Source organism: Pelodiscus sinensis, chromosome 23, assembly GCF_049634645.1.
Source record: "Pelodiscus sinensis isolate JC-2024 chromosome 23, ASM4963464v1, whole genome shotgun sequence".
NCBI classification, from domain to species: domain Eukaryota; kingdom Metazoa; phylum Chordata; order Testudines; family Trionychidae; genus Pelodiscus; species Pelodiscus sinensis.
This window is the reverse complement of record NC_134733.1, coordinates 24,115,233-24,129,940: the sequence shown is the minus strand read 5'-3', so window position 1 is coordinate 24,129,940 and position 14,708 is coordinate 24,115,233. Positions and strand designations below refer to the sequence as shown.

General features: G+C 58.3%; 1 protein-coding gene across 1 annotated transcript in view; it reads left to right on the top strand.

The window, feature by feature from the left end:
• Window positions 1-433: 433 nt before the first annotated feature.
• Window positions 434-14,708, top strand: part of ACOT7 (acyl-CoA thioesterase 7) — a 126,849-nt gene continuing 112,574 nt past the window's right edge. The window contains exon 1 of the mRNA XM_075906808.1: window positions 434-568. Within this exon, the coding sequence (XP_075762923.1) occupies window positions 531-568 (38 nt within the window). The 5' untranslated portion in view covers window positions 434-530. The remainder of the gene's footprint in view (window positions 569-14,708) is intronic.

The window sequence follows — 14,708 nt, the reverse complement described above, 5'->3', positions numbered from 1 at the left end:
CCCCTCGATCCCTCAAGCTCTCCACTCCTGCCCCCCCAAGCAGCGACAGGGGCCGTGGAGGCAGATTAGTGGCATTTCAGTGCTGGGGAGCACGTTGCCTGGGGAGAAGCACAGCCCCTGGGCGGGGAAGGCGGGCGAGCGGCAGCCCCTGCCAAGCAGTGTTCCCTCTCCAGCTGCCCATCCACGGGAGGAATAAATCGTATCATGTGCACCGAGGCACGTGCAGATGTGCACCACAACAGGCACTGCTGCTGTCAGGCAGCAGGGTGGCCCCGGGCTCTCCCTAAGCGGCCCCCCAAGCGCGGGGCTTACAAGGGGACACTGCTGGCGGGCCACGCCCCGCAGCCAGTGGCGGTCTGACGTCACAAGGGGGAGGCGATGACGCAGCGCGATGACCTCACGCTCCGAGCCAACCCGGGCAGGGCAGGGGCGGGCCCGCAGCCGAGGGGCGTGTCCCGCGCAGGCCCCGCCCCGTCCCCATTCATCCCCGTTGGGCTGCGGCCGCACCTCGCTCGGGCCCAGGTGTCGCCATGTCCGCGGGGGGCCCGGACGCCATCCAGATCAGCAGGTAGGGGGGGCGGGGCGGTGACGTGGCTCCTCCCCCCCCGCCCTTGCGGCTGCGGCACCTGCTTCGGGCAGGAGGCCCCGAGGGGCGGGGGGGCTTGTGTGTGTGTGTGTGTGTGTGTGGGGGGGGGGGGCAGCAGCACTGGAGGCCTGTGTGTGTGGGGGGGGGCAGCAGCACTGGGGGCCTGTGTGTGTGGGGGGGGGCAGCAGCACTGGGGGCCTGTGTGTGTGGGGGGGGGCAGCAGCACTGGAGGCCTGTGTGTGTGGGGGGGGGCAGCAGCACTGGGGGCCTGTGTGTGTGGGGGGGGGCAGCAGCACTGGAGGCCTGTGTGTGTGGGGGGGGGCAGCAGCACTGGGGGCCTGTGTGTGGGGGGGGGGAGGGCAGCAGCACTGGGGGCCTGTGTGTGTGGGGGGGGAGGGCAGCAGCACTGGGGGCCTGTGTGTGTGGGGGGGGGAGGGCAGCAGCACTGGGGGCCTGTGTGGGGGGGGGGGGAGGGCAGCAGCACTGGGGGCCTGTGTGTGTGGGGGGGGGAGGGCAGCAGCACTGGGGGCCTGTGTGTGTGGGGGGGGGAGGGCAGCAGCACTGGGGGCCTGTGTGTGTGGGGGGGGGAGGGCAGCAGCACTGGGGGCCTGTGTGGGGGGGGGGGAGGGCAGCAGCACTGGGGGCCTGTGTGTGTGGGGGGGGGAGGGCAGCAGCACTGGGGGCCTGTGTGTGGGGGGGGGAGGGCAGCAGCACTGGGGGCCTGTGTGGGGGGGGGGGGAGGGCAGCAGCACTGGGGGCCTGTGTGTGTGGGGGGGGAGGGCAGCAGCACTGGGGGCCTGTGTGTGTGTGGGGGGGAGGGCAGCAGCACTGGGGGCCTGTGTGTGTGTGGGGGGGGAGGGCAGCAGCACTGGGGGCCTGTGTGTGTGTGGGGGGGGAGGGCAGCAGCAGCACTGGGGGCCTGTGTGTGTGTGGGGGGGGAGGGCAGCAGCAGCACTGGGGGCCTGTGTGTGGGGGGGGGAGGGCAGCAGCAGCACTGGGGGCCTGTGTGTGGGGGGGGGAGGGCAGCAGCACTGGGGGCCTGTGTGTGTGGGGGGGGAGGGCAGCAGCACTGGGGGCCTGTGTGTGTGGGGGGGAGGGCAGCAGCACTGGGGGCCAGTGTGTGGGGGGGGGGAGGGCAGCAGCACTGGGGGCCTGTGTGTGTGGGGGGGGGGAGGGCAGCAGCACTGGGGGCCTGTGTGTGTGTGGGGGGGAGGGCAGCAGCACTGGGGGCTTGTGTGTGTGTGTGTGGGGGGAGGGCAGCAGCACTGGGGGCTTGTGTGTGTGTGGGGGGGGAGGGCAGCAGCACTGGGGGCTTGTGTGTGTGTGTGTGTGGGGGGGGAGGGCAGCAGCACTGGGGGCTTCTGTGTGTGGGGGGGGAGGGCAGCAGCACTGGGGGCTTCTGTGTGTGGGGGGGGAGGGCAGCAGCACTGGGGGCTTCTGTGTGTGGGGGGGGGAGGGCAGCAGCACTGGGGGCCTGTGTGTGTGGGGGGGGAGGGCAGCAGCACTGGGGGCTTGTGTGTGTGGGGGGGGAGGGCAGCAGCACTGGGGGCCTGTGTGTGTGGGGGGGGGAGGGCAGCAGCACTGGGGGCCTGTGGGGGGGGAGGGCAGCAGCACTGGGGGCTTGTGTGTGTGTGTGGGGGGGGAGGGCAGCAGCACTGGGGGCTTGTGTGTGTGTGTGTGTGGGGGGAGGGCAGCAGCACTGGGGGCTTGTGTGTGTGTGGGGGGGGGAGGGCAGCAGCACTGGGGGCCTGTGTGTGTGTGGGGGGGGGAGGGCAGCAGCACTGGGGGCTTGTGTGTGTGTGTGGGGGGGGAGGGCAGCAGCACTGGGGGCTTGTGTGTGTGGGGGGGGGAGGGCAGCAGCACTGGGGGCCTGTGTGTGTGTGGGGGGGAGGGCAGCAGCACTGGGGGCCTGTGTGTGTGTGGGGGGGGAGGGCAGCAGCAGCACTGGGGGCCTGTGGGGGGGAGGGCAGCAGCAGCACTGGGGGCCTGTGTGTGTGGGGGGGGAGGGCAGCAGCACTGGGGGCCTGTGTGTGTGGGGGGGGAGGGCAGCAGCACTGGGGGCCTGTGTGTGTGTGGGGGGGGAGGGCAGCAGCACTGGGGGCCTGTGTGTGTGTGGGGGGGGAGGGCAGCAGCACTGGGGGCCTGTGTGTGTGTGGGGGGGAGGGCAGCAGCACTGGGGGCCTGTGGGGGGGGAGGGCAGCAGCACTGGGGGCTTGTGTGTGTGTGTGGGGGGGGAGGGCAGCAGCACTGGGGGCTTGTGTGTGTGTGGGGGGAGGGCAGCAGCACTGGGGGCTTGTGTGTGTGTGGGGGGGGAGGGCAGCAGCACTGGGGGCCTGTGTGTGTGTGGGGGGGGAGGGCAGCAGCACTGGGGGCCTGTGTGTGTGGGGGGGGGGAGGGCAGCAGCACTGGGGGCTTGTGTGTGTGTGGGGGGGGGAGGGCAGCAGCACTGGGGGCCTGTGTGTGTGTGGGGGGGAGGGCAGCAGCACTGGGGGCCTGTGTGTGTGTGGGGGGGGGGGAGGGCAGCAGCACTGGGGGCCTGTGTGTGTGGGGGGGGGAGGGCAGCAGCACTGGGGGCTTGTGTGTGTGTGTGGGGGGGAGGGCAGCAGCACTGGGGGCCTGTGTGTGTGGGGGGGGGAGGGCAGCAGCACTGGGGGCCTGCGTGTGTGTGGGGGGGCAGCACTGGGTACTGGGGGGGCTGTGTGTGTGGGGGGGGGCTGTGTGTGTGGGGGGGCAGCCCTGGGCACTGGGGGCCTGGCCTGTGTGGGGGGGCCTGTGTGTGTGGTGGGGGGACAGCCCCGGGCACTGGGGGCCGTGTGTGTGTGTGTGTGTGGGGGGGGGTGCAGCCCACGGGGCTATGGCAGGGCGTTGGTGGGTTATTGGCAGGGCCTGGAACATGTCATGTAACTGGCTAACCTGTTAAACACCGTGTTTAACCAGTTAACTGGTTAAAATCTGGGGGGCATGAGCCTCCCCCTCTGGGCTGAACCCCTTCTGCGCTGTAGGCAGGGGCTGTTCCAGCCCCACCGGTTAACTGGTTTAATCTTCGCATCACTAATTTCAACCTAAGGCTAGAGCCCCGACTGGCTGCTTCCACACGGCAGGTGAGGTGCTGTGTGACGGCCCCAAAGGCAGTTCTGCTATCCGCCCCTCGCTTACCACGGGGCGGGGGGGAGAGTGTGGGAAGAGCGGTGCCGGGACCTGCCAGCAAGGACCCTTCTGCAGGCCTACCTTGTAGGAGCCACGCGGGGGCCTGTGGGGTGCAGGGCGTGGTCCGTGCTGGCGAGTGCTGAATACTCGTGATGCAGCGTGTCAGTTGCTGGAGTGCTGTTCTGGGTGCAGGGATCCCGAGGTCACAGCCTCCAGTGCGTGCGCAGCGAGCGTTGTCAATGACCCTCCCCCTGCCGCCGATCAATAGACCTGTCTGCTGCCTGGCATTGGCACGCTGGGCATATGTGGATTGCTCTGGCTTCTTGTCTCATGGCATCTCCAGTCATGTGCCCATGGGAGTAATTAGAGTTTAGAAGCAGGCTGCGAGAGGGTTCAGCGTCCTTTGGGGGATAGTCATTTACTTGTTCCTCGGTGCCTTGGTCTGAATGCACTTAGGATCAGGGCTCAGTTCAGAAAGTCACTGGTGCAGCTTGCTGTAATCCACGCTTCTAAAGTATGCTGACTCACTGGGTTTCATCTCCTTGTGCTGCTGTGGGCTAGCTAAAGAATTCCATGTTTGTGATCCTGTTCCAAATGCTTGTAGCAAGGGTTTGAGTTGTAGGTGATGATAAATACCTGATCGTGTTTCACACCTGCCATTTTTCCACAGGGGTTCAGTCCCTCATTGAACAAAGTTCTCCGTAGGCCCCTTTCTCTGTAATGTATGAAGAGAGATTGCAAGCTGTGTCCAGGCCTTACTAGCTCCTGGTCTAGGCTGGCAGGAGGTTGGGGTGGCACGGCAGAGGTGCAGCTACTTCCTTCACTGCTGGAACAAGGCGATGAAGTTGTGTGAGTGTGGTGCGGCGGGGGAAAGCGTTGTGTGCAAGGGTCTTCTCGCGGTGTGTGTGTGTGTACAACTCTATCCCATTTGGGATATGTTTACGTTGACCCAGTTTGGAGCCTGGCTTATTTCTGTAGCTACAGCACGGCCTTGGTTTGCAGCTGCAGAAGCAGTGTCTCAGCTGTACTTTTTGGTGCTAGGCTGTGTTCCTGAACTGTCCCTGCATGAGTCTGAGGCTACGTCTAGACTGGAAGCCTCTTTCGAAAAAGAGCGTCTACCCTACAACCAGAACTTTCGAAAAGCAAGGCACTTTCTTGAGAGAGAGCACCCAGGCAGTCTGGACGCACTCTTTTGAAAAAGCACCATTTTCATGACATAGCACTTTTTTTCGAAAGAGCACTTTGAAAAAAGGCGTTCTTCCTTGTAAAACGAGGTTTCCCGCGGTTGAAAATACTGCCGCGTTCTTTCCATTTACTTTGGAAAGAACTCAGCAGCAGTCTAGATGCAGGGGAAATTTTTTTGAAAAAAGCCACTTTTTATTGGAAAAACCCCGTGTAGTCTAGACACACCCCGAGGTAGGGATGTTAATTTAGATTAATTGGCAAATCGAATAGTCAGTTCCATTTGCATTGACTAGTCGATTAGTCGACAGGCTCCTCTGCCTTTGAAGTGGAGCAGCACTCGCAGGGCTGTCCCAGCTCTTCAAAGGCAAAAGCACTGTGGGGAGCACGAGATGGGGGGCTCAAGCAGTCCCCTGCTGGCCCCTTGCTGCCACTTTGAAGCATCCCCTCCTCCTCCCTTGGCGCTTTCTTATAGAGGCAGTGGGGGGGAGGGGAAGGAGACTAGTGTGTCGACTGGTCGTTCACGTCCCTAGTCTGAGGGTGACCAAGGTAAAAGCAAAGTAAACATTCTTGATGAGCTTAGGTTTAAATGCCTCTTGTCTTGGTATCGCCGTTCCTGGCGATTCTTGGGACGGTCCCGCTCCACACCGCGTTAGTCGCTGTTGCAGATCTTAGGGGCATTGCTGCTTTCCACGCAGGCATTGTCCTGTTCAAGGGCCAGGCTCAGTTAGAATCACAGATGGGATTTGCATTTATAAAAGAAAACTAGAATTTAATTTGGGAAATCAGTTATAATAAAACCATTGGCTAATGGCCCCCTGCAGTATTTGCCTCACCAACACTGGTGAGTTGTTAAACATGAAACTAACTAATCGGTATCCCTGGGTAAATGCGAGTGACAGAATCCTAGAACACTAGGACTGGAAGGGACCTCGCGAGGTCATTGAGTCCAGTCCCCTGCCCTCCCGGCAGAACCCAGCACTATCTAGACCAGTGGTCTCCAACCGTTTTACACTCAAGATCACTTTTTAAATGGCAGGGCAAGCAAAGTCCCCAGCCCTCCTTGAGGCCCTGCCCTCTCCATTCCCCTCCTCTCCATCGTTTGCGGTCCCCTGCCCTTCCTCACTCTCCCTGGGTTGACAGGAGGTGCGGGCTCTGGGGTGGGAATGAGGGATTTGGGAATGTGGGAAGGGGTGAAAGGAGCAAGCTGTGGGAGGGAATTTGGGTGCAGGAGGAGGTGGGGAAGGGGCTGCTGGCTCGGGGAGGACTCCAGGCTGGGGAGGGTTGGGGTGCTGAGCAAGCCGCAGGTTTGTGGATATCGGGTGCAGGAGTTTGGGTTGGGGTGTGTGAGGCGCTCAGGGTGGGGAGGTTGTGAGTATGATGGGCTCAGGACACAGGTTCGCGGTGTGTGGATGGTGCAGGCGTGTTGTGGCAGAAGACTTGGAGATGTGGAGGCTGCAGGAGTTTGGGGATGTGAGGGGCTCAGGGCAGTGGGTTCGGGTGCATGATGGTCTCAGGGTTGGGGCGGGGGAGGGTGCAGGAGTGTTAGATGCTGCGGTGAGATGGGGGTTTGGCCCCAATTGGGGGCTTGTTGACCAGGCTTCATTTTTAAATAAAATACGATGTCCTACCCTAACGTTTCAGCATTGTCTGTAGTTATGGGTGGGGTGGGGAACCTGTTTTGGGTCGGGGTCCCTGACCCACAGAACAACCAGTTGGGGACCACACAAGTGAGATGCAAAGAAACAAACCCTCCAAAAACCCACCAAGCTTCATTGATCTGGCCCTGACTGAGACACTTCCCTCCCTGGCACTCCAGCCCTATGGAGGGGGAGGGTAGGTAGGACAGAGGTTCAAGGTCTCGGGCCAGATTAACTCTTCTGGGGTTCCAGAGTTAGTGGATTTTGTGGGCCCCTCTACAATCTGAGGTGGGGCCAAAAATGAGGGATCCAGTGTGCAGGACGTGGCTGCCAATGAGTGGGATAGGGATGGGGGGGGAGGCAGAATCTGGGTGGAAAGTAGGGTACAGGAGCAAGCTGGGGGTAGGTGTCTGTCCAGGAGGCAGGAGCAGAGTGCTGGTGAGTGTCTGGCCACGGGGCAGGGTGGTGGTGGGGTTCTGGGCAGGGGGCAGGTTGCTGGAGGGGGCCCAGGGCAGGGTACTTGTGGGGGTCTGGGCAGGGTGCTGGTGGGGGGTCTGGGCAGGAGGAGGGGGAGGGGACAGGGACAGCTTGGCTGGTATCTGAGGGTCCCGCAGCTGCATGCCAGATCCAGCATCTCAGGAAGCATGCACACTGCTCCTCCCCTCCCCAAACAGCAGGCCTGCTTCCTGAGATGTCGGCTCTGGCGCACAGCCGTGGGAGTTCTTCTCTGCCCCTCCCTGCTGCAGGAAGGGAAAGAGGAAGGCAGCATGGGGAAGGAAGTCCTGTGGCTGCGCACCAGAGCCGGCATCTCAGGAAGCGTGTCTGCTGTTTTGGGGAGGGGGGGAGCTGTGTGTGTACTTCCTGAGATGCTGGATCTGGTGCGCAGCCATGGGACTGTGCCCCCCCCCCCCAACTCTTCAGGAAGCCATTTTCACAGGGGGTTGTAGGGTTGTAGCGCCAGCGCGGGCTCCTTATTGGGGGTGGGGGAGAAGTAGGGAGGGCTGGGAACACCTCGCAATCGACTGGTCATGCACCCGCAGTCAGCCAGTCGATCGCAATCAACGGGTTGGTGACCACGGGTCTAGACCATCCCTGACAGGCGTCTGTCTAACCTGCTCTTAAATATCTCCACAGATGGGGATTCCACAACCTCCCTGGGCAATTCATTCCAGTGTTTAACCACCCTGACAGGATGTTTTTCTTAATGTCCAACCTAAACCTCCCTGGCTGCAGTTTCAGCTCATTGCTTCTTGTTCTATCCTCAGAGGCCAGGGAGAACAATTTTTCTCCCTCCTCCTTTTGACACCCTTTTAGGTATTTGCAAACAGCTATCGAGTCCCCTCTCAGGCAATAATGACTCTGTCTGACTTCACTCCAATACAGCTGATGAAGTGGGGTTTACCCACGAAAGCTCATGATTCTGTGTAATGTGATTAGCCTCTAAGATGCCATAGGACTAATTCAGAGGGGGAGCCGAGTTAGTCTGTAACTAGAAAAACTTAAAAAACAACAAATGGTCTAGTAGCACCTTAAAGACTAACAAAACATGTCGATGGGATCATGAGCTTTTGTGGGCACAACCCACTTCTTCAGATGACTGGAGTGTTAATGGACTACAGGCAGTCCCTGACTTACGTCGGATCCGCACTTACGAATGGGGCTTTCTCGCCCCGGAGGTCGAGGTGGCGGATTGCTACCTGCGAGCTCCGGGGCGAGAGAGCCCCGTTCGTAAGCTGCTCTGGTGCCCCTGGTCTGCTGGAGACCGTCTCCAGCAGACCAGGGGCACCGGGCGGGTTCCCGCACTTCTGAGGCTTTGCCAGAGCAAAGCCTCAGAGGCGCGGGACCCCGCCGCGGCTGCGGCTTCAGTCCCGGTGCCTGTGGTCTGCTGGGGACGGTCCCCAGCAGACCACAGGCACCGGGACTGAAGCCGCAGCCGCGGCGGGGTCCCGCGCCTCTGAGACTTTGCCAGAGCAAAGCCTCAGAGGCGCGGCACCCCGCTGCCACTGCGGCTCTGCTCCCCGTGTCCCTGGTCTGCTGGGGGGGCACAGCTAGTGTGCCCCCCCCCCCCCCCCCCCCAGCAGACCAGGCTTTTGTTTTGGACCCTGGGGCAGAGCAGCTGGGGCGCTGCCGATTGGTCCTGCAGCGCCACTCTGGGCACTACTGGACCAACCCGGCAGCACCCCAGCTGCTCTGCCCCATGTGTCCTGATTCAGCCGCTGCTGGTCAGTTTCAGCAGTGGCTGAATCAGGACGCCTGGGGCAGAGCAGCTGGGGTGCTGCTGGGTTGGTCCAGTAGCGCTGAGGAGCGGTGCTACTGGAGCAACCCAGCAGCACCCCAGCTGCTCTGCCCCAGGCTTCCTGGAATCAGCTGCTGATCAGTTTCAGCAGCAGCTGACTTGGGGACGCCTGGGGTTCTTAAGTTGAATCTGTATGTAAGTCAGAACTGGCGGTCAGTTTCAGCAGCGGCTGAATCTGGACGCCAGTTCCGACTTACATACAGATTCAACTTAAGAACAAACCTACAGTCCCTATCTTGTACGTAACCCGGGGATTGCCTGTACTTGTTTTTAAAGTTACAGACTAACATGACTGCCCCTCTGTGACTTCACTTTTGTTCGCTAGTTTTGGAGAGCACTTCTGGTAGGCTCTGGAATGAGAGATCCTTTGACGGTTTTTACACTGGAGTGAGAGCTCTATGGCACGTCTGAGTTACAGCAGTAGCTGAGGGTGGACATGAGGATGGTCGAGTAGAGGGCCTGCTAGGAGAGGCTTGGTCAGGCTTGGGAGCAGGAGACTGGCTTTCCATCTGCTTCGTGTGCTTTGGGTTAGCTCGTGTGCCTGGTCGAGCTGTCAGTAGCACTTGTTATGTGGTCAGGGCCAGACCTTCATCTCCTGTAGACAAGGGCAGCCGGGAGGCTGGGGGGAAGTGCAGGAATGCACGGTGGTGGTAAAATGTGTATTAAAGTGAACGTGCATTTTACCATGGCTACAAGCGGGCTGTGTGTGTGGCAGTGGCTCCCCGCAAGCACTGGCTCTCGCCTGCTCCCGCTGTGCTGTGGGGGGCTGGATGTAACTGCATGTTAACCAATGAGCCCTCGCTCGTCCGTTAACCGTGTAACCCAGGGCTACTCAACATGCAGCGTTTGTTTGCGGCCCGCGGTGCGGTTTGGGTTTACGTGGGGCTCAACACGCGGCCCACGGGTGGGAGCCAAAACCAAAAAGCAGCCAATAGAATGCTCTTCTGTTGAGATGCATTTTGGCAGTTAAATTCCTGGACTGTCGTTGCTCATTGAAAGGTCTGTCATACAGGTGGAAATCGGGTCAATATTGCACTGTATGAATATCAGCAGAACTGACTTAAACGGGGCCTGCGTGTTGTGCAGTCTTGCCTTCATCTTTGTCTTCATGCCTGTTGGTGTGAAAGTAGCTACAGTAAAACTCCATTAGTTCAGCATCCAATGCTCTGGCACTCCTGATGGTCCGGCACCATCAGGAACCCGGAAGTGCTGGGGCAGCCGGACAATTGGAGCTGCTCTGCGCCCGGCTTCCCTGATTCAGCCGCTGCTGAAACTGGCCAGCAGCTGAGTTGGGGAAGCCGGGGGCAGAGCAGCTGGGGTGTTGCCGGCTTGGTCCCGTAGCGCTGCCCCTTGGGGCTGCGGGACCAACCCGGCAGCACCCCAGCTGCTCTTGGGGACTCCTAGAGCAGAGCATCCGGAATGCTGCCGGGTTGGTCCCGCAGCGCCGAGGGGCAGCGCTATGGGACCAACCCAGCAGCACCCCAGCTGCTCTGCCACAGGCGCCATTATTCAGCTGCTGCTGAAACTGACCAGCAGTGGCTGGATCGGGGATGCCTGGGGCAGAGCCAGACTATTGGAAGGGGGGGAGCTATGAGGGGCTGGGGTGGCATCCCCCCCACCCCATCCCAGGCACCTCATAGCCACTGTCACGATTGAGGGTTAGCCAGCAGCCTGAGGATTAAGGGGTTAACTACACCTAGCCAGGTGGAGTGACCAGTAGGAATGTAGGTGAGACTTTCAAACTGGGACAAAGGAATTTGGGGGTGGTGGTTGTTATGTCTCTGGGTGAATCCTCTGGGTGAGTCCTCTGCAGCTACAGAGAGGGACAAGCATGTCTGTCTGTCTGTCTGTCTGTGTCTCTCTCTCTCTCTCTCTCTTCCCCCCTCCCCCTCCCAAGAAACTATTCTTCACTTACTGTAAGTAGGGTAAAGTTTAGGTAGTTTTGTTGTTTTAAGGGTTGGGTAGGGGGTCTAATATCTGGCACTGCTTAAGAGATGTTTGGCTTTTCTTTGTAACTAAGTTCTAGCCATGGTGTAATTCCTCCATGAGTATATTTTGTTACCTTTCCATCTGCTCCTTATGCTTGCAACAGGAATATTGTTGTAGTAATAAGTTTTCTTTTCTTTTGATTAACCTGGCATTGGTTACTTGTGTGCCTGATTTTTATAATAGGGGTGAGATTTCCCAAATGATCTTCCCCTAATCTCGTTATTAATATTTGGGTGGTGGCAGCGGAAGTTTTATTCCCAAAATCTAGGGTTTTGAGATTTTGAGGCAAGTTTTATACCAAGGCCTGGTAGATAAGGCTTTGGGGTCACCTGCTGGCCCCCACTTCTGCATTTATCGTGCCAGAGTAGGGAAGGAGCCATGGCATGGTGGGATTATTTTGAGAACCCAGGATTTTTAAAAGGACACAGGTTTTTCTTTTGAGTTGCAAGCTTTGCAGTTTTTCTCTTGTTTTTTTTTTCTTTTGTTTTCTGGGCTGCTCAGAGGGGCAGACAGAAGGTTAAGCTTAAGCCAGACACAGACCATCCCAACCAGTTTTTTTTATATAGCTTTCGTGACAACTGAATAGCTAGGGCAGTTAAGGCAGTGTTGGGGACTCAACCCAGATGGCTTCGGTTCGTTGTCTGACCGCAAAGAGACAGGCAACACCAGCAAGGTCCAATCATAAGCTCTTTATTGAAGAGTGCGCACAACAATAGAGAGCGGCCCGTCTCCAAAAAGAACCAGCCCCAATTTCAATAACAGGTAGGCTTATAAAGATAGTTCCGTCGCGTCATAGACTAGTCACCTAAGCAACACACCCTCCTTTTCTTAGTTAGAAAGTTCTAGTATTCATGCATATCTGGCCAGCCATGCATTGTGGCCTTAAGCCTTTCATAATGCGTTAGCAACTTTCTTATCAATCCCAGAAGACAAGTACCAGGCAACAAGGAGACAGGGAGTTAAGAACAGCAGAGGGCAGAAACAGGGAGTCAGTTTATCAGTTCTCAGAACAAGCTGTTCACTCACCGCAGGTACAAGAACGCAATTTTGTACTTAGCGTACCTTTGCAACCTAAGCAAGTGTGTAGAGTGCCCTTGCTTGAACCGTGTCTCCAGTTCTGCTCAGGGATTACCCAGAAACCTTTGTTAGCTTCTTTTTGGTTTGCCTTCGGATACCCGTCCTAGGCCCAGTTTCCTGTGACCTAACAGCAGGATGTCCAGCTCTAGGACAGATTCGGAGAGGGCAGGAGCAATGTACAGCTGTGCTGCTCCTCCCTCACCTCTGCCTTCTCTATGGGAAGCTGCCCACGAGGCAGCTGGCAGACCTCTAACTCCGAGAGAGGTTGAGCTTCTCCTACGGATAGAGGAGAGGCGAGCACAAACTGAGCATGAAGAACAAAAACACCAAGCTGAGGAGGAGCTCAAGGAACAAGAACACCAGGCCAAGCGAGCAGCAATCGAAGCAGAAACAGAAGTGAAGCACGCACATCGGGCTAAGCGAGCAGCAATCGAAGCAGAAACAGAAGTGAAGCGCGCACATCGGGCTAAGCGAGCAGCAATCGAAGCAGAAACAGAAGTGAAGCGCGCACATCGGGCTAAGCGAGCAGCAATCGAAGCAGAAACAGAAGTGAAGCGCGCACATCGGGCTAAGCGAGCAGCAATCGAAGCAGAAACAGAAGTGAAGCGCGCACATCCGGCTAAGCTAGCAGCAATCGAAGCAGAAACAAGTGAAGCGCGCACATCGGGCTAAGCTAGCCGCAATAGAAGCTGAGGATGAGCAGAATGAACGAGAATACCAGGCAAGACTAGCAGAAATAAAGGCAGAGACCAGACGAATGGAAGAACCACAGAGACTGTATCTTCCCAGGAGTTCGGTGTACAACCATATGGGGAAGGGGTGTGATTATAGCATGGCTAATATGTGTAATCAGGCTGGTACCTTAATCCAGCCCCAGGACATGTATGAGGTTTGTGAATGGGGTGAGGGTACCTCTGGGAAGTTGTCTGTGACTAGTCTGTCCTGGAGCAAGGTAAAAGTTTCTCTGAGTGTTTACCTGAGGGAGATAGTTGTGTGTCTGTGAGTGAGGCCTCTACATGTCTGCCTGGAGCCTCAGAGGAGAGGCTGGAGTCAGATTTTTGGGCTCTCCCTGCCCTATTTCGGGGAACGTGTCCCTCTGGAACAGTCTGGAGTGGCTGGCCAGAGTGAAAGTTTAGTTGGGGGGAAAAGATCAAATTCTGGAGGGCACCCTGAAATTAACCTGGCATTTGTTACTTGTGTGCCCTGATTTTTATAATAGGGGTGAGATTTCCCAAATTATCTTCCCCTAATCTCATTATTAATATTTGGGTGGTGGCAGCGGAAGTTTTATTCCCAAAATCTAGGTTTTTAAGATTTTGGGGGAAGTTTTATACCAAAGCCTGGTAGATAAGGCTTTGGGGTACATTTGCTGGCCCCCACTTCTGCATTTATCATGGGGATAGTGGGGAAGGAGCCATGACAGCCCCCCCTTCTGATAGTCCGGCGTATCTGATAATCCAGCACCCCCTGGGTCCTAAAGGTGCCGGATTATTGGAAGTTTACTGTATTTGCATATATATTGGCATGTCTATGTAACCACACTTAAGTTGCGGCCCTCGGCATGTGCTCTGAGTTTCATTGTGGCCCCCGGGGCTTCCGAAGTTGGGTAGCCCTGGTGCAAACAGTTACGCTTTCACATCCCTCGTTTGGAGCGCAGTCTGTCGGTTTCTCAGAACCCGTGTTGCTGTTGCAAGGGCTCCTAGCCACAAGGCAGAGTCTGACTTGACCTGCGTGCGGAGGAAGGCCCCCTTGCTGGGGCGATGGCTGAGCTCCTTCTTGAGCTGGAGAACTGGATCTCCAGGAGGGTCCAATAAGCGTCCTCCGTGCTCTAGATCTGAGCAAATCACCTGCTGCTGCTCTCGCTTGGCCAGTCGTTTGATTCTAGATTGACTTTTACTTGATCACGCTTCCTCCTGTTGGCCAGAAGTTGCCGCAGAGGTAGACGATGCAGTCCCCAGTGGGATAGCTAGGAGCGGGAACGTGGGCAGACCCCGGTGTCGGGGTGGATGGGCACTGACGCTGTGCTATTCACTTCCCCGGGGCCATGCCCCGTTCCTAGCCCTGGTGCCCCCAGATGCAGGGCTTCCCCGCCGCATGGGGCGCCTGCATGGGGAGGCTCAGAACATGGCAAGGCAGAGCTGCTGGCGCGTAGCTCGGCTCTGGATGTCGGGCTGAGCAAGACTCTGGGTTCTGGTGGCAGCACTTGGGACTGCTCTCTGCTCCCATGGGGTGGGCTGCAGCTGCCTGTTGTTCTGGGACAGCCCTGACATTTGGGGCTTTTTCTTATATAGGCGCCTAATGCGTCCCATCCCGATGTTTCGCGTTCTGTCTGGTCCCCTGGGCACGGCCCACCTGTGGCTGTGCCCAACACTGCCCAGCGCTGACAGGCCAGGCTGGCTGAGTGGCACGGCTCTGCTCTGGAGGGGGCTGGCATGTGCAGTGCACTGCAGCCTGCGTGACCCTCTGTACACGGCCACGTCCTCTTCGGACCAGCAGGGTCGCTGGTGCCAAGGGCTCAAACGTGGAGCCCTGTGGCCCGGCTAACGTCTGTGTTAAGCTCTGTGCCGCCGAGGACATGGAGGTGACTTTAGGGGCAGGTAACTGAGAGGGGACCCGCTCCTCTTGATGCTGGAAAACGGATTCGTGCAGACGCACACAGTGTTTTCTGGCCTACTTGAGAGATCCGCCAGCCGAAAGCAGAGTGGAAGGTAGAAGCAGTATCTCAAAGTCCAACAACTGATGTTCGCTTTGTTGGCTCATCCGTGTAAATGAGACTGTGGTTTGACTTGTG